This window comes from Dipodomys merriami, unplaced genomic scaffold (genome assembly GCF_024711535.1).
Source record: "Dipodomys merriami isolate MVZ:Mamm:240054 unplaced genomic scaffold, mDipMer1.0.p SCAF_128, whole genome shotgun sequence".
Taxonomy (NCBI): domain Eukaryota; kingdom Metazoa; phylum Chordata; class Mammalia; order Rodentia; family Heteromyidae; genus Dipodomys; species Dipodomys merriami.
This window is the reverse complement of record NW_027202582.1, coordinates 1423099-1444160: the sequence shown is the minus strand read 5'-3', so window position 1 is coordinate 1444160 and position 21062 is coordinate 1423099. Positions and strand designations below refer to the sequence as shown.

Here is a 21062-nt window from a genome sequence, read left to right as displayed (position 1 = left end):
GAGGGCCCTGCTCCAGGCTGGAACCTCAGCCAAAAGCTTGGCTGTAATCTGACCCATCCTGGAAAAGGTCACTTCAGAGCTCCTTGAAGGACAGCAACAGGGGGTACTCAGAGCCACTTAGCTTGGGTGAGGGTGGGGCCAGAGAAATGGGAGTGCCTCAAGGGACCTCCACCTATACTATTCCCTGGAGCCCAGAGTCCTAGATCAGGACATCTGCCCAGCATTCTCTTGCACTAGGCTGCACTTCAGGACACACTTTTAGCTCCTGCTTCTCATCACACACAACACACACACACACCCCATACATACCACACACACCGAGCCTCCCCACAAGAGTACAACTACCAACCCAGTGAGGGCCACAGTAACCAACCTACTGAGGTTTGTGCGTAACTAGCAATCCTAGCCAGGAGCCAGTGGCACAATGCCTGCAATGCCACAGCTAGTCAGGAGACTGAGCTCTGAGGATCTCAGGCAGGAGAGTCCCTGAGATTCTTCTCTCCAATTAATCACTAGAACACCAGAAATGGCTCTGTGGCTCAAAGTGGTAGAGTGAAAGAGCTTAGGGACAGTGCCCAGGCCTGGCGTTTAAGCCCCACAACCACCAAAAACAACTCCCTCCCCCCCCAATCCTACTGCTTCAAGAAGAGGAAGATGGGGGGGAGGGATGGGAAGGGGAAACAAAGGAGGAGGCTACAATGCTTGATAAGAAATGTACTCATGGGGCTGGGAAGGTGGCTCAGTGATAGAGCGCTTGCCTTGTATGCATGAGGCCCTGGGTTCGATTCCCCAGCACCACATAAGCAAAAAGAAAAAAAAAAGCTGGAAATGGCTCTGTGGCTCAAGTGGTAGAGTGCTAGCCTTAAGCTGAAGAGCTCAGGGACAGCACCCAGGCCCAGAGTTCAGGCCTCATGACCAGACCCAAAAAAAAAAAAAAAAAAAAAAGTACTCATTATCTTGCTCATATAATTGTAACCCCTCTGTACAGTATTTTCACAATAAAAATAAATAATAATAATAAAAAGGAGGATGTGTGAATTCTGAAACCTGGCCCACATGACACCCATTGGTCTCTCAGACCTGATGCAGGGTCCACAGTTCAGTCCCATTTTTTTTTTTTTTTTTGGTCCTGGGCTTGAACTTTGAGCTTGGGCGCTATCCCTCAGCTCTTCAGCTCAATGCTAGTGCTCTACCGCTTGAGCCACAGTGCCACTTCTGGTTTTCGAGTGGTTTATTGGATATGAGTCTTATGGACTTTCCTGCCTGGGCTGGCTTTGAACCGTGATCCTCAGGTCTCAGCCTCCTGAGTAGCTAGGATTACAGGCATGAGCCACCGGCGCCTGGCGGTCCCACCTCTTTTTTTTTATTTTTTGGGGGTCCAGTCGTGGGGCCTGACCTCTGGGCCTGGGTGCTGTCCCTCAGCTCTTCAGCTCAAGGCTAGCACTCTACCACTTGAGCCACAGCACCACTTCTGGCTTTTTTCTTTTTGCTTATGTGGTGCTGAGGAATAGAACCCAGGGCCTCATGCATGCAAGGCAAGCACTCTACCACACTAGCCACCTTCCCAGCCCCCCCACCTCTTATCTGTACACTAAGAGAAGGACCCAGATTTGGGAAGCACCTTAGACAAAGAAAGACACAGCTAGCAGGCTCCAGTCAGGCTTTGGGCCTTTCAGCTCAGAGTTCTGCCTGTAGTAGCTTTCCTGTCTCCAACCCTACAGAGAGGAGACTGGAGAAGTGGGTCAGCACAGGCTGCTAACCAGCCAGGCTGGGCTTGGCCCTTTCCTTGTAGAGCTTGCCCCTCCTCCTTCCCTCTTCTCTCCTCCTCTTGCCCCCAAAATAGCTCCCTGATCCTGCTGGCCAGGACCCTCCCATGGAGGAGGTAGGGGGTGATGAGGTTGGGGGAGAGGCGGGGCATGCTGCCCAGAGCCAGGCTTTAAATCCCATCCCAGCTGGGTCACTCCACTCCCTGGCTGGAGGCAGTATACGAGTCTGTCAGGCCAGCCCACCCTGCTGCAGCCATGTCTCGGCCCCTGTCAGACCAGGATAAGAGAAAGCAAATCAGTGTGCGTGGCCTGGCTGGCGTGGAGAATGTGACTGAGCTGAAAAAGAACTTCAATCGGCACCTGCATTTCACGCTAGTCAAGGACCGCAATGTGGCCACGCCGAGAGACTACTACTTTGCGCTGGCCCACACTGTCCGAGACCACCTCGTGGGACGCTGGATCCGCACACAGCAGTACTACTATGAGAAGGACCCCAAGGTGCTATGGGGGATCCCTGCATGGGAAATGGGGCGTCACCAAGTGGCTGTTGCTTTCTAAGGCCTGTGCTTTCTGCAGCAAAAGGATGGCTCCGGGGAACTGGGTTTGGAGGATCTAGGAGTACCAGATGGAGTGGGTGCTGGGGGTAGAGGAAGGCCGGGGGAAGTCTCAGAGCAGGTGGGCTGCTTGCAAAGGCCTGGCCCCATCTACTCTGAGAAGGTTGGAGGGGCTGCTATGAGGAAAAAAGCTGTCCTGTGGCCTGGTTTAGACCTGGGGTAGAATGACATGCCATTAATGTGTACACGGTGCAGTGTGCCTGTGCCACAGGCAGGGCGAGGCTGGAGCAGCTGGGGCGGTCAGGATCAAGTGTCTGAAGGGGTCATTGGTAAATGTCAGCAACCTAATACCACATGCCCGTGGTGGGGGAGGGGTCCCGGGGACAGGAGGGGTCCAAGCTCTTGGCATGCTCATAGCTGTTGTCTATCCTCTTTGGGGTCAGAAGTTGGAAGATGAAGGGGCGCTGCCCAGACCATTCCTAGCCCTGAGTCACTGTGTGACCTTGAGCAAAGGACTTTTTTCCTCGAGGCCTTGGCCTAGCCCTTTTAGAGAACATTTGGAAGTATTTATTTGTTTTGACTCTGATGGGCTCATGTGTGTGGAAAGGGGTTCTTTCACCTCTCCTAAGCACCTCGATCCCTAAGGCATGCCTGTCCTGTCCCATTCTTCAGATGAGAAGACTGAGGCCACAGAGGAATGATTTGACTTAGCACCGAGGCCTTACTTACTTGTTAGACTTCTTTTTTTTTTTTTTTTTGTCGGTTGTGGGGCTTGAACTCTGGGCCTGGGCGCTGTCCCTCAGCTCTTCAGCTCAAGGCGAACGCTCTACCACTTGAGCTACAGCGCCACTTCCAGTTTTCTGGTGGTTTTTATTGGAGATAGGAGTCTCACGGTCTCTCCTGCCCGGGCTGGCTTTGAACCGCGATCCTCAGATCTCAGCCTCCTGAGTAGCTAGGATTACAGGCGTGAGCCACCAGCGCCCGGCTACTTGTTAGACTTCTATGTTTCAGATGGTTGTTCTGACTGGAGAGAAAAATTTTGGACACAGAAGTGGGATATGCTGGCTGGTGCCAGTGACTCACACCTGTAATCCTAGCTACTTAGAAGGCTAAGAACTGAGGATCACAGTTCAAAGTCAGCCCACACCCACCCCCAGGCCCAGAGTTCAAGCCTCATGACCAAAAAAACAAAAAAAGAAAAGAAAAAGAAAAGGAAGTTTAAAGTCAGCCCAGGCAGAAAAGTCAGTGAGACTCTTATCTGATTACCAAAAAGTCTGTAAGTGGAGCTGTGGCTCAAGGAGGGAAGAGCACTAGCCTTGAGCACAAAAGCTCAAGGACAGTATTCAGGCCCTGACTTCAAGCCCAAGTACTGGCACATGTGTGCACACATGTGCACACACACAAGTAATAATGGGATATTCTGAAACCTGGGAGCGGAGCAGGAGAGGGGGATCTCGGTGAATTTCAGTTGGTGAATGTTGGTGGATAACCTGACCACCCTCCCTTCCCTGTCCATGTCTCTGGATAGAGGATCTACTACCTGTCTTTGGAGTTCTACATGGGACGGACACTACAGAATACCATGGTGAACCTGGCCTTAGAGAATGCCTGTGATGAAGCCACCTACCAGGTTGTGGGGAGCACTGAGGCCTGGGGAGGGGGGTCTCGTTGCTGACACTTGGCCTTGACTACTGCCATCCCTCCTCCTAGTTGGGCCTGGACATGGAGGAGCTGGAAGAAATTGAAGAGGATGCAGGGCTGGGCAATGGGGGCCTGGGTCGGCTGGCAGGTGAATAGGTGATCTGGGAGGGGAGGGGTGCGGGCAGAGGGCTGCTTCAGTGCTGGGTCCTGATCCCCCCTGTGTTTCTGCAGCATGCTTTCTGGACTCCATGGCGACACTGGGTCTGGCTGCCTATGGTTACGGGATCCGCTATGAATTTGGGATTTTTAATCAGAAGATCTGTGGGGGCTGGCAGGTGAGAGCCTGGGACCTGATCTCATTGGACCTTGGTTGTGATGCAAAAGTTCTCCCATGTCATCTATTTCTGGATAGGTTCAGAACCTGCCACAGACTTGGGAAAACATCCTTGCTCTTCTTTCTCTGCTGGCTCCAAAGCCAGTTGGTAGCCCCTGAAATAGGTTGACCACATCTGTGAACCCCACTGGATAGTCTCCCAGACCAAGAATCCCTATATAGGATACTCCTGACCACCATTCCTGCTCTGCCGTGCCCTACCAGCTGGTGGGGCTCCTGGGTTGGACACTGACTACTCTCTCCTATCTTGCCTTTAATTTAGATGGAGGAAGCTGATGACTGGCTTCGCTATGGCAACCCCTGGGAGAAAGCCCGGCCTGAGTTCACACTGCCAGTGCACTTCTATGGCCGAGTGGAGCACACCAGCCAGGGAGCCAAGTGGATAGACACACAGGTCAGGATGAAGCAGGGAGTCAGGGTGGGGATGCTGGGAGAAGATCCCGTGACAGGACAGGGGAAAGGGAGGAAGCTAGTAGAGGGAACAGGATACAAGGAAAAAACGTACAGTCTATTAGACTCAGTGCTATTTTATGGGTTAGAAAACAGGCCCAGAGAGGCTAAGTGACTTACTCAAAACCACACAGCCAGAACCAGGAGAGCCTTGGAGTCAGGGACACAATGGGTTCAGGCTAAATAATAAAGCTCAAGAGGAGGAAAGTGCTATCCTTTTTCCACCAGGGCCCCACCCCCAGCCCACTCCTTACCACAGCTAGCACAAGACATGTCAGGGGACTGTCACAGTGACTCCATGCTTGCCTGTGCATTTGACCTGGAGATCTGATGAAAACAAAGGCAACAACCCAGAATTGGGAACACAGGAGAACGTTAAGGCTTCTAGAGTGAAACTGAATTGTCCAAGGTCACACACCAAGTTCCAGGGAGCCTAAAGCCGGTCCAGGCATCCATCCTAATCATTGTTCAGTGGATTCTCAAACGTCTAGGCTTTCAGCATTGGGTATTCATTGCACTGTTACTCCAGAAGGGGCGGCTGGCCTGGCACAAGCATCTCTGGCTAGTAGGCCAGGAACTTGGCTCAGTCTGGCTGTGCAACCTGGCTGTGTGATATTGGATCAAGTCCCTTCCATCTCTGAGCTGCAGCTTTCTCCATGCTCCAGTCAGGGCCTCTTAGGGTTAGAGAAGGATGGTGATGCCCCTTTTAGGGTCCTTTGGAAAAGTGCAGGTGCGCTGGCAACACCGAGTTCTGAGCAGCCATTTATTTTTCAATTAAAAAACTTTAGCATGCTGGGCACTGGTGGCTCACGTCTGTAATCCTAGCTACTCAGGAGGTTGTGATCTGAGGATCTCGGTTCAAAGCCAGCCTGGGCAAGAAAGTCCATGAAATTCTTATCTCCAGTAAACCACCAGAAAGCCAGAAGTGGCACTGTAGCTCAAGTGGTAGAGCGCTAGCTTTGAGCTGAAGAGCTGAGGGATAGCACCCAAGCCCAGAATTCAAGCCCCACAACCAACCAAAAAACAAAACAAAAAAAACTTTAACATTATCTGGGCACCAGTGGCTCACACCTATAATCCTAGCTACTCAGGAGGCTGAGATCTGAGGATCACGGCTCAAAGTCAGCCGGTGCAGGAAACTCTGTGAGACCCTTATCTCCAATAAACCACTAGAAAACCAGAAGTGGCACTGTGGCCCAAGTGGTAGAGCACTAGCCTTGAGATGAAGAGCTGAGGGACAGCGCCCAAACCCAGAGTTTACGCCCCACAACCAACAACAACAACAACAACAAAACTTTAGTATTTTTTATTGTTATTATAAAGGTGATATACAGAGGGTTTATGGTTACATAAGTCAGGTAATGAGTATATTTCATTTTGGACAATGCAGCTGTTATTACTGTTTGCTTATTGTGAGAGGTGAAAAACATTAGTCACTGTGAATTAGCTCTATGTTCAACCAGACATAAATCTGTGATTTATCTGGTGTGCCTGTGCTGGCCTCAAGCTCTCCCAGCCCATACTGGAGTCCAAAGTGACCTCTCATTTTTTTTTTTTTTTTGGTCAGTCGTGGGGCTTGAACTCGGCCTGGGCACTGTCCCTCAGCTCTTCAGCTCAAGGCCAGCGCTCTACCACTTGAGCTACAGCGCCACTTCCGGTTTTCTGGTGGTTTATTGGAGATAAGAGTCTCACGGTCTCTCCTGCCAGGGCTGGCTTTGAACCTCGATCCTCAGATCTCAGCCTCCTGAGTAGCTAGGATTACAGGCATGAGCCACCAGCGCCTGGCTGACCTCTCATTTTTGCCCAGGCCAGGCTAGCCAACTCGTGTGTGTGTGTGTGTGTGTGTGTGTGTGTGTGTGCGTGCGTGCGTGCGTGCGTGCGTGTGTGTCTGTGTGTGTGTCTGTGTGTGTGTGTGTGAAGCATGTACACAATGCCAATTCTTGCACTTGATTTCAGGACCTTGACACTATCCCTTAAGTCTATCACTTGGGTCATACCTCTACTTCCATCTTTTTGGTGATTAATTGGAGATAAGAGCCAGGTACTCATGGCTCACACCTGTAATCCTAGCTACTCAGGAGGCTGAGATCTGAGGATCGCAATTCAAATCCAGCCAGGGCAGGAAAGTCCATAAGACTCTTAGCTCCAATTAACCACCAGAAAAACAGAAGTGGCACTGTAGCTCAAGTAGTAGTAGAGTGCTAGCCTTGAGCTAAAGAGCTGAGGGACAGCATTCAAGCCCCAGGACCACCAAAAAAAGTCTCATGAACTTTTCTACCTGGGATGGCTTTGAACTAGGACCCTCAGATTTCAGCTTCCTGATTATAGGCATGTACTTGCAACTCTTGTCACACTACCTCTTCCCCTAATCCTCAGAACATTCTTTTTGTTGTTGTTGGTCATGGAGCTTGAACTCTGGGCCTGAGTGCTGTCCCTCAGCTCTTCAGCTCAAGGCGAGTGCTCTACCACTTGAGCCACAGCACCACTTCTGGTTTTCTGCTAGTTTATTGAGTCTCACAGACTTTCTTGCCTGAGCTGGCTTTGAACTGCGATCCTCAGATCTCAGCCTCTTGAGTAGCTAGGATTACAGATGTGAGCCCCCAGCACCAGCTCAGAACATTCTAACAAGACGGGAGTTGATGTATTGGGAATCAATATTGGGAATGTTCCCTTTTTATACATGAGGTCCAGTTGTGCAGTTTTCTCCTGTTACCAGCTAGTAAACACTAGTGTTAGGACTGAAACCCAGGCTTGGGAGCTGGTAGCAGGCATTGACAATGCCTGGACTTCCAGCCCTGCAGGTGAGGGAGGTCCTAGGAGTCAGACACAGGCAGTTGTCCAGGGCTGGTCTCCTGGCAGCTTGTCCAGCTCATCACACAGGGTGTCTCCCACAGGTGGTATTGGCCATGCCCTATGACACTCCTGTGCCTGGATACCGCAATAATGTTGTCAACACCATGCGCCTCTGGTCAGCCAAGGCTCCCAACGACTTCAACCTCAAGGACTGTGAGTTTCCATTGGTGGAGAGCAGCCCCACCTACATCCTACCTGGCCTGTGCCCATTCTGATGCTGTCTTCCTTTTGTCCCACAGTTAATGTCGGTGGCTATATCCAGGCTGTGCTGGACCGAAATCTGGCTGAGAACATCTCTCGTGTCTTGTACCCCAACGATAATGTGCGTTGCCCTTTTGGCTGGGCGTGGCAGCCTGAGTCTTTGGGAGATGGTCAGGGGACTGAGGGGGGGACATTTGCTGCTCCCCTAATCACTTCTATGGCCTGGACCTGTGGACCCTGTTTTCTCTCCCACCTTCCCAGTGTCCTTTGAGTAGGAGAGGCCTGAGTCTTGAGGGAAGAAGATTAGGATGAGATATTGCTTAGCTTTTTCTCTCAAGGCTGGTGCTCTACCATTTGAACCACACTTCTACTTCTGGATATTTTTTGTTTTTTAATTAGTTTATTTTTTGCTTATATGGTATAATGAAATCAAACCCAGGATCTCATGAATGCTAAGCCAGCATACTACCACTAAGCCACATTCCTAGCCTTGGATTTTTTTTCTTTCTTTTTTTTTTTTTTTTTGGCTAGTTAACTGAAGATAAGTCTCTCGGATTTGTCTGCCCAGGCTGGCTTTGAAACTGGATCATTAGATCTCTGCTTCCTGAGTAGCTAGGATTATAGACATGAGCCACCAGTGTCCAGCAGAATGGAGTATTTCTTTTCTGTCTTTTCTTTTTTGGTACTGGGGATTGAACCCAGCACTTGCTAGGGAAGTACTTTGCTACTAGGCTACACTCCAGCCCAAGAATGGAGGTGTTTTGTTTTTTGTTTTTGTTTTTTTGTCTGTCTGTCATGGGACTTGAACTCTGGACCTGGGCGCTGTCCCTGAGCCCTTCAGCTCAAGGCTAGTGCTCTACTACTTTGAGCCACAGTGCCACTTCTGGTTTTCTGATGGTTAATTGGAGATAAAAGTCTCATAGACTTTCCTGCCCAGGCTGGGTTTAAACTACAATCCTCAGATCTCAGCCTCCTGAGTAGCTAGGATGACAGGTAAAGTCACCAGCGCCCAGCTAGAATGGAGTATTTATAAGGGACTTTTCTGGCACCTCCATAATGTCCCTGTTTCTGACACCATCTCCCATGATTACTAATTAATGGGGACAAAAACCCTGGGTCTTGGAGGCAGGGAAAGTTTAGTGTTCTGAGTACTAGTAAATGAGATCTATTCTGGCCACACCCACAGCAACATTAGATCCCACCCCTGCTGTCCTTACTCCATGCTGCCTTTACTCCATGCTGCCTTGCTCTCTCAACTAGTTCTTTGAGGGGAAGGAGCTGCGGCTGAAGCAGGAGTACTTCGTAGTGGCTGCCACCCTCCAGGACATCATTCGGCGCTTCAAATCTTCCAAGTTCGGTTGCCGGGATCCTGTGCGCACAAACTTCGATGCCTTCCCGGATAAGGTACTGTGCCAGAGGGAAGGCCACGTGTCCACTGTGACTGCAGTGTCCCATTGGCCCTCCGGACTCGCCTGCCCCACTTTATAGACAAGGATGTGGAAACCGGCAGTATGGAGGTAACATGCTCAAGGTTTTTAACCAACATGCACATAGCACTTGAGCCTTCCTCCTCCATCCACTACCCTCTGCCCCTGAGGGCCCCTCCCCTCCCCCCCCCCAGGAGCTCTGAAGGGAAACCATAATGTTTGCTTTGGGCCCAGGCTGACTCCCAGCCCCCTTGCCTACAGGTGGCCATCCAGCTTAATGACACCCACCCCTCCTTGGCCATCCCTGAGCTGATGAGGATTCTGGTGGACCTGGAACGGCTGGACTGGGACAAGGTGGGCTTTGGGATTCCTCTACCTTTGTTTGAACTGCTCTGTCTTGGGATGGGAAGGGAATGAGGCTGGGAGTCTTCAAACCCAGCTCTGCAGGGGCAGAACATAGGGCTTGCAGAATCTTAGGTTTCAGGCCTTCTACCCTGACTCCTCGCCCTCTGAGCCAGGCCTGGGACGTGACAGTGAAGACCTGTGCCTATACCAACCACACGGTGCTGCCCGAGGCCCTGGAGCGCTGGCCTGTGCACCTCATGGAGACGCTGCTGCCCCGGCACCTGCAGATCATCTACGAGATCAACCAGCGATTCCTTAATGTGAGTCTGAGGGCCTGTGGTGGGCAGGTGTGCAATGGGCCCCAGAGTAGGCACATGGAAGGGGTGTCCCTTAGGAGCTTGAGCCTTAAGGTGTGGGGAAGACTGAGGGGTATGAAGTTGATCTGTGCTTTTGGGGGTCCTGATCCTATTTTGTTTCTCTGGGCACAGAGAGTGGCAGCTGCATTCCCAGGGGACGTGGACCGGCTCCGGCGCATGTCACTCGTGGAGGAGGGTGCAGTGAAACGCATCAACATGGCACACCTGTGCATTGCGGGCTCGCATGCAGTCAATGGTGTAGCTCGTATCCACTCGGAGATCCTCAAGAAGACAATGTGAGCCTTCCTTTCAGGCCCTGCTTCTCCAGGCTCTGCCTACAGCTTCTCAGCCTCACACGGTCCTGCTTCTTCATCACCTGGACCCTTTATAGTCTCCTCACGCTGGCCCCTCCCACACATAACCTGTTTTGAGAGCACTATAGTCCTTTCCATCCAGTATAGTTATATGTACTGTTACACTCCAGTTAACCTCTCCCCTCCCCTTTTTTTGTGCAGGGTCTGGGGCTTGGACACAGGGTCCTGCCATTGTCCATGAGACTTTTTGCTCAAGGCTACCAATTGAGTCACAGCTCCATTTTCGCATTTTAGTAATTAATTGGAGATAGGAGTCTTGCACACTTTCCTATGGGGGGCTGGCTTTGAAACATGATTCTCAAATCTCAGCCTCTTGAGTAGCTAGGATTACAGGCGTGAGCCACCAGCACCCAGCTCCCAGTTAACCCCTTTCTTACACAACAGTCTCTACTTCTCCCGTTTCTGCATCCCATCTCCCAGGCCCCTTGGAAAGGAAGGAAACTAGAGTAGGGCCCCCAGGAGGAGATTCCTACAGGGGTGAGTGGTGACCCTCGCTCAATCCCATGCTGCAGCTTCAAGGACTTCTATGAACTGGAGCCTCATAAGTTCCAGAATAAGACCAATGGCATCACCCCTCGGCGCTGGCTGGTTCTGTGCAACCCTGGCCTGGCAGAGGTCATTGCTGAGGTGAGAGGCCACTGTATCACTGCAGGGATCTGCTGCATACAGTTGGGTGGGTAGCTCACTGTACAGGCACTCCCAGCTGAGGATTGCAATACAGTTGTGTTCTCCAATCCTGACATCCCCCTGGAAGAGAGGATACGGGTGCATAAGTGTGCCTCACAGGATAATAGAGGCTTTGCCTACAGAGGCCAACCTCCTGTTGGAGATCAGAGTCTTAAAGGGAAGGTGTCATTCCTGAATCAGGTTAGTGGGGAAGAGAAGAGGGTAGAAGTCAGGAGGCCTACTGGTGGGGAGGGTCAGGTGGGACCAGCCATCAGAGCTCAGAGATGGGAGGGAGGGGAGGTGGACACAGATGCACCATGCCCTGTCCCTAGCGCAATCCCTGAAGTGGGGACACCCTGCTGACCTGGAAAGGGAACCCTCTGTGCCCAGGGAGGGAGCAGGAATGACTAAACACTGCCTTTCCACAGCGCATTGGGGAGGAGTACATCTCAGACCTGGACCAGCTGCGGAAACTGCTCTCCTATGTGGATGATGAAGCTTTCATCAGGGATGTGGCCAAAGTGAAGCAGGTGTGGAATGCAACCTGGGATACCATGCCAAGGCCCTATATCCGGGTCAGGAATGGTAGCAAGAGCATATCTCTCTTGCCAACCCCAGGCACTGGTAGAATCTTCCTGGAGTGGGTTGTGGAAGGCAGTATCTGATCTCACTGGGCGAGTGCTGACATCCATTAACAATGTCTGCCCTGGTACAGAGGTGGAGGAAGGTAGCAATGGAGCTTCCTATTACCTACCTTCCTGGGCCTGAGTGGAGGGAAATCAGTGATTGGGTAGAGTTTCTGAAGCGAAGCTCATTGGTGAGCCCTGTGCCTCTCCTGCCTACAGGAAAACAAGTTGAAGTTCTCTGCATACCTGGAGAGAGAATACAAAGTCCAAATCAACCCCAACTCCCTCTTCGATGTCCAGGTGAAGCGGATTCATGAATACAAGCGTCAGCTCCTCAATTGCCTTCACGTCATCACCCTGTACAATCGTGAGTGGCTGGGACTGCATTCGTTTCAGTCCTCACTTCCACCCACCTCCCACCACACTGCCTGATCGGTATTTCTTTGTGCCTAGTGACACTCTTAGGACATGAAAGTAGTATCTCATTTCATAGATGGACAAATCGAGTCTCAGGAGGAAGTCACGGGCACAGAACAAGTGACTGGCTAAGCCAGGGCAGCCCATCTCAGACCCTGCCTGGCTGTCTTGGGTGCTTTTTGGAGCCACTGCTGGAGGGCAAATGCTGGTTGGCTTGAAGCTTCTCTTCTCTTCTCCACAGGGATCAAGAGAGAGCCCAATAAGTTTGTTGTGCCTCGGACTGTGATGATCGGAGGCAAGGTGAGAAGCTGCATACAGGTTGGGCTCTGAGCCTTGGACATGTGGGTCCAGGGCTGGGCAGTAGCACTGACCCTAGACTGTGCTCCACAGGCCGCACCCGGGTACCACATGGCAAAGATGATCATCAAGCTTATCACTGCAATCGGGGATGTGGTGAACCACGACCCGGTGGTGGGAGACCGCCTCCGTGTGATCTTCCTGGAGAACTACCGAGTCTCACTGGCTGAGAAAGGTGGGCCCTGCCATGGGCCCTATCCCAGGGGAGGCATTAGCTAGCCTTTTATTTACTTATTTATTTTGAGGTACTGGGGTTTGAACTTTGCACTGTCAGGCAGGCACTCTGATGCTTGAGCCACATTTCTAGCCCTTTTGCTCTGTGCTTTCTTTTAAAATTTTTTTTTTAATTTACTAGTCCTGAACTTTAGCTCAGAGCCTGGGCACTATCCCTGCGCTTCCTTTGCTCAAGTCTAGATAGAGCTCTACCACTTGAGCCACAGCCCCACTGCTGGCATAATTGGAGATAAGAGTCTCATAGACTTTCCTACCTAGGCTGGCTTCAAACCACAATCCTCAGATCTCATCATCCTTAGTAACTAGGATTGCAGGCAGGAGCCACTCAGCTTTGCTGTTTGTGAGATAGGGTCTTGCTTTCTATCCAGGCCTACCTGGACTGAGATCCTCCTATTTAAGATCCTCCTTTGAGCTGTGGTTCAAGTGGCAGAGTACTAGCCTTGAGCAAAAGAAACTCAGGGACAGTGCCTAGGCCTTGAGTTTAAGCCCCAGGACTGGCAAAAAGAAAAAAAAAAAAAAAGAATAAGAGATGGTGGGAGGAAGACTAGATTGGTGGCAGCAGAGGGGAGGTTGAGTTTGGCTGTGTGCAGAACCAACCTCACCCAATATGGCAGGACCACTCCAAAGCTGACCCTTCTCCCCCCCCCCCCCCCCACCTCTGCCTTACAGTGATCCCAGCGGCCGACCTCTCTGAGCAGATCTCCACTGCAGGCACTGAGGCCTCAGGCACAGGCAACATGAAGTTCATGCTCAATGGGGCTCTGACCATTGGCACCATGGATGGGGCCAATGTGGAAATGGCAGAAGAGGCGGGAGAACAGAATTTCTTCATCTTTGGCATGCGCGTGGAGGACGTAGAAAGGCTTGACCAGAGAGGGTATGGGTCAAAGTTCAGGGTTCCTGGGCAGGAGGAACCAAAGTATAGCTGCTGGAGGGGCCTGGGCTGGGAGAGGCTTACCTGGAATGCCTGAACAAAGGCCGTCAGGATTCTGGAAAACTTGAGAGTTGTTAGCAAATAAAGGTAACAAAATGGAAAAAGAAAGAAGTGACAGAAGCAAAGGAAAAATAAGGGAAAATTATATCTATCCTAAGGGATAATGTTCTGAAATTAGAAGCGAAGTTAAATCATTAGCTTCCTGAATAGCCTTGTCACAAGGGAAAAAATGGACATGATGTTTGCAATTCTACTTGTGACTTGAAACATAAATCTTCAGAGTAGACATTTTTCCTACGTTTTAATACACACACACATATAAATAATACATAAAATATATATATTTACTTGTGCTGGTCCTGAGGCTTGAATTCAGGGCCTGGGCACTGTCCTGAGCTTCTTTTGCTCAAGGCTAGCATTCTACCACTTGAGCTACAGTGCCACTTCTGGCTTTTTTCTTTTTGCTTATGTGGTGCTAAGGAATTGAACCCAGGGCCTCATGCATGCAAGGCGCGCTCTACCACTGAGCCACCTTCCCAGCCCATTCCATTATTATTTTTTGTGATGGTAGTGGGGCTTGAATTTAGGGTGTGGGCTTCCCTTAGTTTGCTCAAGGCTGGTGCTCTATTACTTGAGCCACAGCTCTACTTCTGGTTCTTTAATGGTTGATTGCAAATAAGAATCTCACAGACTTTCTTTTTTCTTTTTCTTTTTTCTTTTTTTTTTTGGGTCCTGTCGTGGGCCTGAACTCTGGGCCTGGGCGCTGTCCCTCAGCTCTTCAGCTCAAGGCTAGCGCTCTACCACTTGAGTCACAGCGCCACTTCCGGCTTTTTTTTTTTTTCTGTTTATGTGGTGCTGAGGAATCGAACCAAGGGCCTCATGCATGCGAGGCAAGCATTCTACCACTGAGCCACCTTCCCAGCCCAGACTTTCTTGCCTGGGCTGGCTTTAAACCATAATCCTCAGATCTCAGCCTCCTGAGTAGCTAGGATTGCATCTCTGTACTAATTAATTTATTTTTTATTTTTTGAGATGGGGATCTCACTGTGTTATCCAGATTAGTCTTAGCATTCCTAGAGTCAAATGATTTTCTTGCCTTAGCCTCCAAAGTAGCTGAGACTATGAGACTATAGGCATGCACTCAGCTGGCATGTGTGTGCACACATGTGTGTGTGTAATATTTGCAGTACTATTATTTGAACTCAGGGCCTTGCACTCTACCACTTGAGCCATGCCTCCAGACCTAATATTTATGTACCTGTTGGTTTGGGGCCTGAACTCTGGGCCTGGGCACTGTCCCTCAGCTCTTTTTTTTTTTTTTTTGGTCGGTCATGGGGCTTGAACTCTGGGCCTGGGCGCTGTCCCTCAGCTCTTCAGCTCAAGGTGAGAGCTCTACCACTTGAGCTATAGCGCCACTTCCGGTTTTCTGGTGGTTTATTGGAGATAGGATTCTCACGGTCTCTCCTGCCCAGGCTGGCTTTGAACCGTGATCCTCAGATCTCAGCCTCCTGAGTAGCTAGGATTACAGGCGTGAGCCACCAGCGCCCGGCTGTCCCTCAGCTCTTTCGCTCAAGGCTAGGGCTCTACCACTTGAGCCACAGCACCAATTCTGACTTTTTCTGCTTATGTGGTGCTGAGAGCCCATGCCCAGGGCCTCATGCATGCAAGGCAAGCACTCTACCACTGAGCCACCTTCCCAGCCCCTCTGGAGCTCTTTTGTTCAAGGTTAGGGTCTACCAATTTGAGCTCCAGCTCTGGTATTTCTGATGGTTAATTGGAGATAAGAATCTTATAGACTTTCCTGCCTCGGCTGACTTGGAACTGTTATCTTCAGATCTCACCCTCCTGAGTAGCTAGGATTACAAGTATGAGCCTCTGGTGCCTAGCCTAAAATTTATTATTTGTATTTATGATTATGATTATTATTAGTTTAGTTTTTGTCACTTGTGGGGCTTGAACTCAGAGCCTAAGCACTGTTCCTGAGCCTCTTTGTGCTCAAGGATATCATTCTATTAATTGAGCCATAACTCCTCTTCGGGTTTTTCAAGTGGTTAATTGGAGATGAGAGTTTCATGGGAACTTTTCTGCATGGGCTGGCTTTGAGCCATGATCCTCAGATCTCAGCCTCCTGAGTAATTAGGATTATAGGTGTGAGCCACCAGTACCCAGCTCTAAAACTTATTTAAAAAATTTTTTTTAGTAATAAATGTAATACATACTCATTGAGAACTAGAAAATAACAGACTCAAGTAACTACCATGTATAACTTCACACCCAGATTTATAGTCACAGCTCTCTTTTTATGTATATTCTTGTTTATATGTATATATTTGTACAGTTGTATTATATGTATAGGAGCATATTTCACTTTTTGTGTGTGTATGCCAGTACTGGGGCTTGAATGTAGGATATAAGAGCTATCCCTCAGCTTTTCCTTTTTTTCTTTTCTTTTTTTTTTTTTTGGGGTCCGGTTGTGGGGCCTGAACTCTGGGCCTGGGCGCTGTCCTTCAGCTCTTCAGCTCACGGCCAGTGCTCTACCACTTGAGCCACAGCACCACTTCCGGCTTTTTTCTTTTTGCTTATATGGTGCTGAGGAATTGAACCCAGGGCCTCATGCATGCAAGGCAAATGTTCTACCACTGAGCCACCTTCCCAGCCCCTTTTCTTTTTTTTGTAACTATCTTGGGGCTTGAACTCTGGGCCTTGGTGCTGTTTCTGAGGTTTTGTACACAAGGTTAGCACTCTACCCCACAATGCCACTTGTTTTTTGTTTTTTTTGGTAGTTAATTAGAGATAAATGTCTCATGAGTTTTACTGTGCAGGCTAGATTTGAACCACAATCCTCAGATCTCTGCCCCCTGAGTAGCTAGGATTACAGGTATGAGACATCTAGCAGCTTTTTCACTAAAGGATGGTACTCTACCACTTGAGCCACACCTTCATTTCCAGCTTTTTTTTTTTTTTTTTTTTTTTGGGTCCGGTCATGGGGCCTGAACTCTGGGCCTGGGCGATGTCCCTCAGCTCTTCAGCTCAAGGCTAGCACTCTACCACTTGAGCCACAGTGCCACTTCCGGCTTTTTTCTTGTTTATGTGGTGCTGAGGAATCGAACCCAGGGCCTCATGCATGCAAGGCAAGCGCTCTACCACTGAGCCACCTTCCCAGCCCTATTTCCAGCTTTTTGATGGTTAGAATCTCAGACTTTCTTGCCAAAGCTGATCTTGAACCTTGATCCTATATTTCTTCCCAAGTGGCTAGGATTACAGGCATGAGCCACCAGAGCCCAGCATGAGCCACCAAGGCCCAGCCGTATTTACAGTTTTAAGAGATTAGGAATAATATATATAATTTTGAATGCCAATACCTTACTTGACATCATTCATCTTTTAACAAAATTTAAGTGTTTTTATAGTATTCTGTCCTATCAACATGCCATATTATTTAATCAGTGCCATATGATTGGACATTAAGATTGATTTTTCTCTGCTGTTAGTCTAAGTATTGCTGCAGTGAGAGCCTTTTACATCTGTGTGCAAGTATCTGATTATTTCCTTAAGAGAATGACGAGAAGGAGGATATTTTGGTATCAAAAAGAAGGAGTGCTTAAGGCTCTGACACAGATTGCCAAGTTGCTTTCTGGAAAGTCAGTACCAGGGGCCTTGAGTTCAAACTGTTTTATTGCTAAAAAGAAAGAAAAGAAAGGAAGAAAAGTCAGTACCAGGTTTTGCTTCTACCAACAGATTTAAAGTGCTGGCATTTGATGCTGAAAGGAATTTCTCCTATGAGCCGGGCATGGGCTGTATAGTGGTGGTCCTGAAATTGCAAATACTCAGGAGGTGGAGGCAGGGGCACCCTGAATATTGTGAGTATCATGAGTTTGATCCTAGCCTGGGCAAACTCAGCCAGATCTCTATCGCAAAAACCAAAATACAAATAAAAGGGCTGGGACTGTAGCTTAGTGGTAGAGCACCTGATGAGCATGTAAAAGTCCTTGGGTTCAATCTTCAGTACAAAAAAAAAAAAAAGCCAGAAGCTAGTGGCCCATGCCTGTAGCTACTCAAGAGGCTGAGATCTGAGGATTGCATTTCAAAGTCAGCCTGGGCAGGAAAATCCATGAGACTCTTCTTTTTGTTGTTGTTGTTGTTGTTAGTTGTGGGGCTTGAACTCTAGTCTTGGGCGCTGTTCCTGCGCAATTCAGCTCAAGCCACTCGAGTGCTCTACCGTTTGAGCTATAATTCCATTTCCAGTTTCCTTGTGGAAAGTCTCATGGACTTTCCTGCCAGGACTGGCTTGGAACCGTGATCCTCAGATCTCAGCCTCCTCAGTAGCTAGGATTACAGGCGTGAGCCACTGGTGCCCAGCTTCCTTGAGACTCTTATCTCTAATTAATCACAGAAAAAGCCAGAAGTAGTGCTGTGGCTCAAGTGGTAAAATGCTAGTTTTGAAAGAAAGAGCTTACGGGGCTGGGAAGGTGGCTCAGTGGTAGAGTGCTTGCCTTGCATGCCTGAGGCCCTGGGTTAGATTCCTCAGCACCACATAAGCAAAAAGAAAAAAGCCAGAAGTGGCGCTGTGGCTCAAGCGGTAGAGCGCTAGCCTTGAGCTGAAGAGCTGAGGGACAGTGCCCAGACCCAGAGTTCAGGCCCCATTACTGGACCAAAAAAAAGAAAAGAAAAAAAGAGCTTATAAGCAGTAGAGTGCTGGCCTTGAGCTGAAGAACATAAGGACAGCACCCAAGTCCAGAGTTCAAGCCCCACGACCAACAAAAGTAAATAAAAATAAAAAAAAAGAAGAAAGAAGAAAAAAAGAGCTTAGTGACAGTACCCAGGACCAGAGTTCAAAGCCCAGGACAGGGAAAAAAAAAAAAAAAAGGAACCCTGACATATTTTGATCCAGGCTCACATACTCAGCACTAGGCATTAGCACAATTCTGGCTGCTGAAGGGAGACTGGGCTGAGGGATCAGATGGGGGACCAGTGTAGGAGCTGATACCTGAAGGAGAGTGTCTGGTCACCTGAAGTGGGGCCAGTGCGGGGGAGCTGGAGGAAGCCTTGGTTTCTGATTAGAAGACAATAGAGGAAGGGTGGTAACTAAGTGATGGGGGGGGGGCAGGCTGGCCTTGTGCAGAGGTTTTTTGTTTTTGATACTGATACTGGGGTCTGAACATGAAGCTTCAGGCTTGCTAAGCAAGAACTCAAGGCATACTTGAGCCACACTTCTGGCTGCCCTCAAACTTTTCTTTTTTTTTTTTTTTTTTGGGTCCGGTCGTGGGGCCTGAACTCTGGGCCTGGACGCTGTCCCTCAGCCCTTCAGCTCAAGGCTAGCGTTCTACCACTTGAGCCACAGCGCCACTTCCGGCTTTTTTCTTTTTGCTTATGTGGTGCTGAGGAACCGAACCCAGGGCCTCAAGCATGCAAGGCAAGCGCTCTACCACTGAGCCACCTTCCCAGCCCTTTTCTTTTTTTTTTTTTGGGTCGGTTGTGGGGCCTGAACTCTGGGCCTGGGCGCTGTCCCTCAGCTTTTCAGCCCAAGACTAGCACTCTACCACTTGAACCACAGCACCACTTCAGGCTTTTTCTGCTTATGTGGTGCTGAAGAATTGAATCTAGGGCCTCATGCACGCAAGGCAAGAGCTACCACTGAGCACCTTCCCAGCCTGCCCGCAAACTTTCAATCCTCCTGCCTTAGCTTCCCAAGTTCAGGGATTACAGACATGCACCACACCTTCCTGGCCTTTGGGGAGGGTTTTAATCTGAAGTCTGGGGGGACAGTCATAGTGCTTCAGAAAGTGGGGACATACCTGAGGGTGTCATGTTGGGGACAGGAGAGAAAAGACATTTGTGGAGTTCTTTCTTTTCTTTTTCTGGCAGTGCTGGGGATGGAACCCTAGAGCTTTGCATATGTTTGGCAAGTGCTCCACCACTGAGCCACAGCCCAGCCCAATACATGCACAGAGGAAACCCACTGGTGATGTGTAGTAGGAAGAGCCCTGTTTGGGGGCCTTGGCTTTGAGATTCACTTTTCTGTCCCTTCTAGACCAGTTTCCTCACCCACAAGGTGACTGTAGAAAAGAGAGAGGACTATTAGAGAAGGATTTCCAGGCTTAGACTCTGAGGCTTAGGGCTGGGATTTTCTCTAGAGGAGGAGCAGGTTGTTGACCCCAGCTCTATCCTGGCAGGTACAACGCCCAGGAATACTATGACCGCATTCCTGAGCTTCGGCAGATCATCGAGCAGCTGAGCAGTGGCTTCTTCTCCCCCAAACAGCCCGACTTATTCAAGGACATTGTCAACATGCTCATGCACCATGACCGGTGAGCAGGCTGGCCAGGCAACCGTGCAAGATGGCTGCCGGGCCTAGACAAGCATCAGGAGGGTGTGGGGAGGCTCAACAGGGGTGCTGGGGTGCTAGGCATTTGTGGTCAGGCTCTTTTGGAAGCAGCGACATTCTCAGGGCCCCAGCTGCCCATAGAGCTTCCTGCCTTTCTTTCCCACTTCAGGTTTAAAGTCTTCGCAGATTATGAAGAATACATTAAGTGCCAGGAGAAAGTCAGTGCTTTGTATAAGGTGAGAGATCCCAAACGTGGGCTTGGCAGGACTTGAGTGGCTCTGGCCTGGGGTGAGGCAGAAGGTGGGGACCCTGTTGGCGGAGTTGAACCCAGAGCTCCCCTTTGGCTTATAGAACCCAAGAGAATGGACAAGGATGGTCATCCGGAACATAGCCACCTCGGGCAAGTTCTCTAGCGACCGCACCATTGCCCAGTATGCCCGGGAGATCTGGGGCGTGGAGCCTTCCTACCAGCGCCTGCCAGCCCCTGATGAGAAGATCTGAACTCCTAGGCCAAACCCCAAACCTGCCCTGGTGTCTCTTTGCAATCCTTTGGGCCAACTCCAGCTCCTCTTCCAGAGGGTGGGAGCCTGGAGTTGGGTCTCTACGCCCTTTCCTGGAACCCTCTTTTGTCCAGTGTGATCAAGGGACACTGTCCCCTTCCTATTTGACCAGCTGTACCCACTTCCAATAAATTGACTCTCCTTGGGAGCTTCTTTACTCTTCTTTCTTTTGGGAAATATTTTTAGCCTTTGGCGAGCCCAACAGCTGCAGCAAAATCACCCTCTTGTCCCCCACACCCTGGCAGGTGCGTCCTCTGCAGGGAGGGGGAGAGGCGGCCCTGGGGCGTGGCTGGGACTTGGTCCCTTTTCCAGAGTCGCCCTCCACGCCTCTCTTACCAGTGCTGTGTCCATACTAGGTCAGCGGCCAGCCTGGCTGGCTGGGGGCGGGGCATCGGCCTGGGTGGGGCCCGCTCAGGCTGGAAGAGGGGACTTGGGCTGAGGCCTCGGGGCTGGGGAGGATGCACGCTATCTAGGGAGGGATGCTGGAGGGGGCCGGCCTACAGATGCTTGGCACCTTCTTGACTCCTCCCTTAACCCCGCCCCACTGCGGCGTTTTTAGGGTCTCTTAGCAGGTGGCTATGG

General features: G+C 50.1%; 1 protein-coding gene across 1 annotated transcript; it reads left to right on the top strand.

Annotated features, from left to right (window-relative positions):
- The first annotated feature begins 1959 nt into the window (after nt 1-1959).
- LOC138824273 (glycogen phosphorylase, muscle form) lies at nt 1960-20628 on the top strand. Its single transcript, XM_070018017.1, has 20 exons — nt 1960-2264; nt 3849-3950; nt 4031-4109; nt 4193-4296; nt 4618-4749; nt 7700-7811; nt 7898-7980; nt 9120-9263; nt 9548-9640; nt 9805-9951; nt 10120-10283; nt 10874-10988; nt 11456-11557; nt 11873-12020; nt 12312-12370; nt 12461-12602; nt 13331-13538; nt 19769-19903; nt 20090-20156; nt 20272-20628. The coding sequence occupies exons 1-20, from the start codon at nt 2022-2024 to the stop codon at nt 20419-20421; spliced, it is 2529 nt and encodes an 842-aa protein (XP_069874118.1). The 5' UTR covers nt 1960-2021; the 3' UTR covers nt 20422-20628.
- Nucleotides 20629-21062: the final 434 nt, after the last annotated feature.

Coding starts and splice junctions, on each gene's coding strand:
- LOC138824273 (XM_070018017.1), top strand. CDS start 2,022: ATGTCTCGGCCCCTGTCAGACCAGGATAAGAGAAAGCAAATCAGTGTG. Junction 4,297..4,617: donor AGATCTGTGGGGGCTGGCAG/GTGAGAGCCTGG, acceptor CCTTTAATTTAG/ATGGAGGAAGCTGATGACTG. Junction 7,981..9,119: donor TCTTGTACCCCAACGATAAT/GTGCGTTGCCCT, acceptor TCTCTCAACTAG/TTCTTTGAGGGGAAGGAGCT.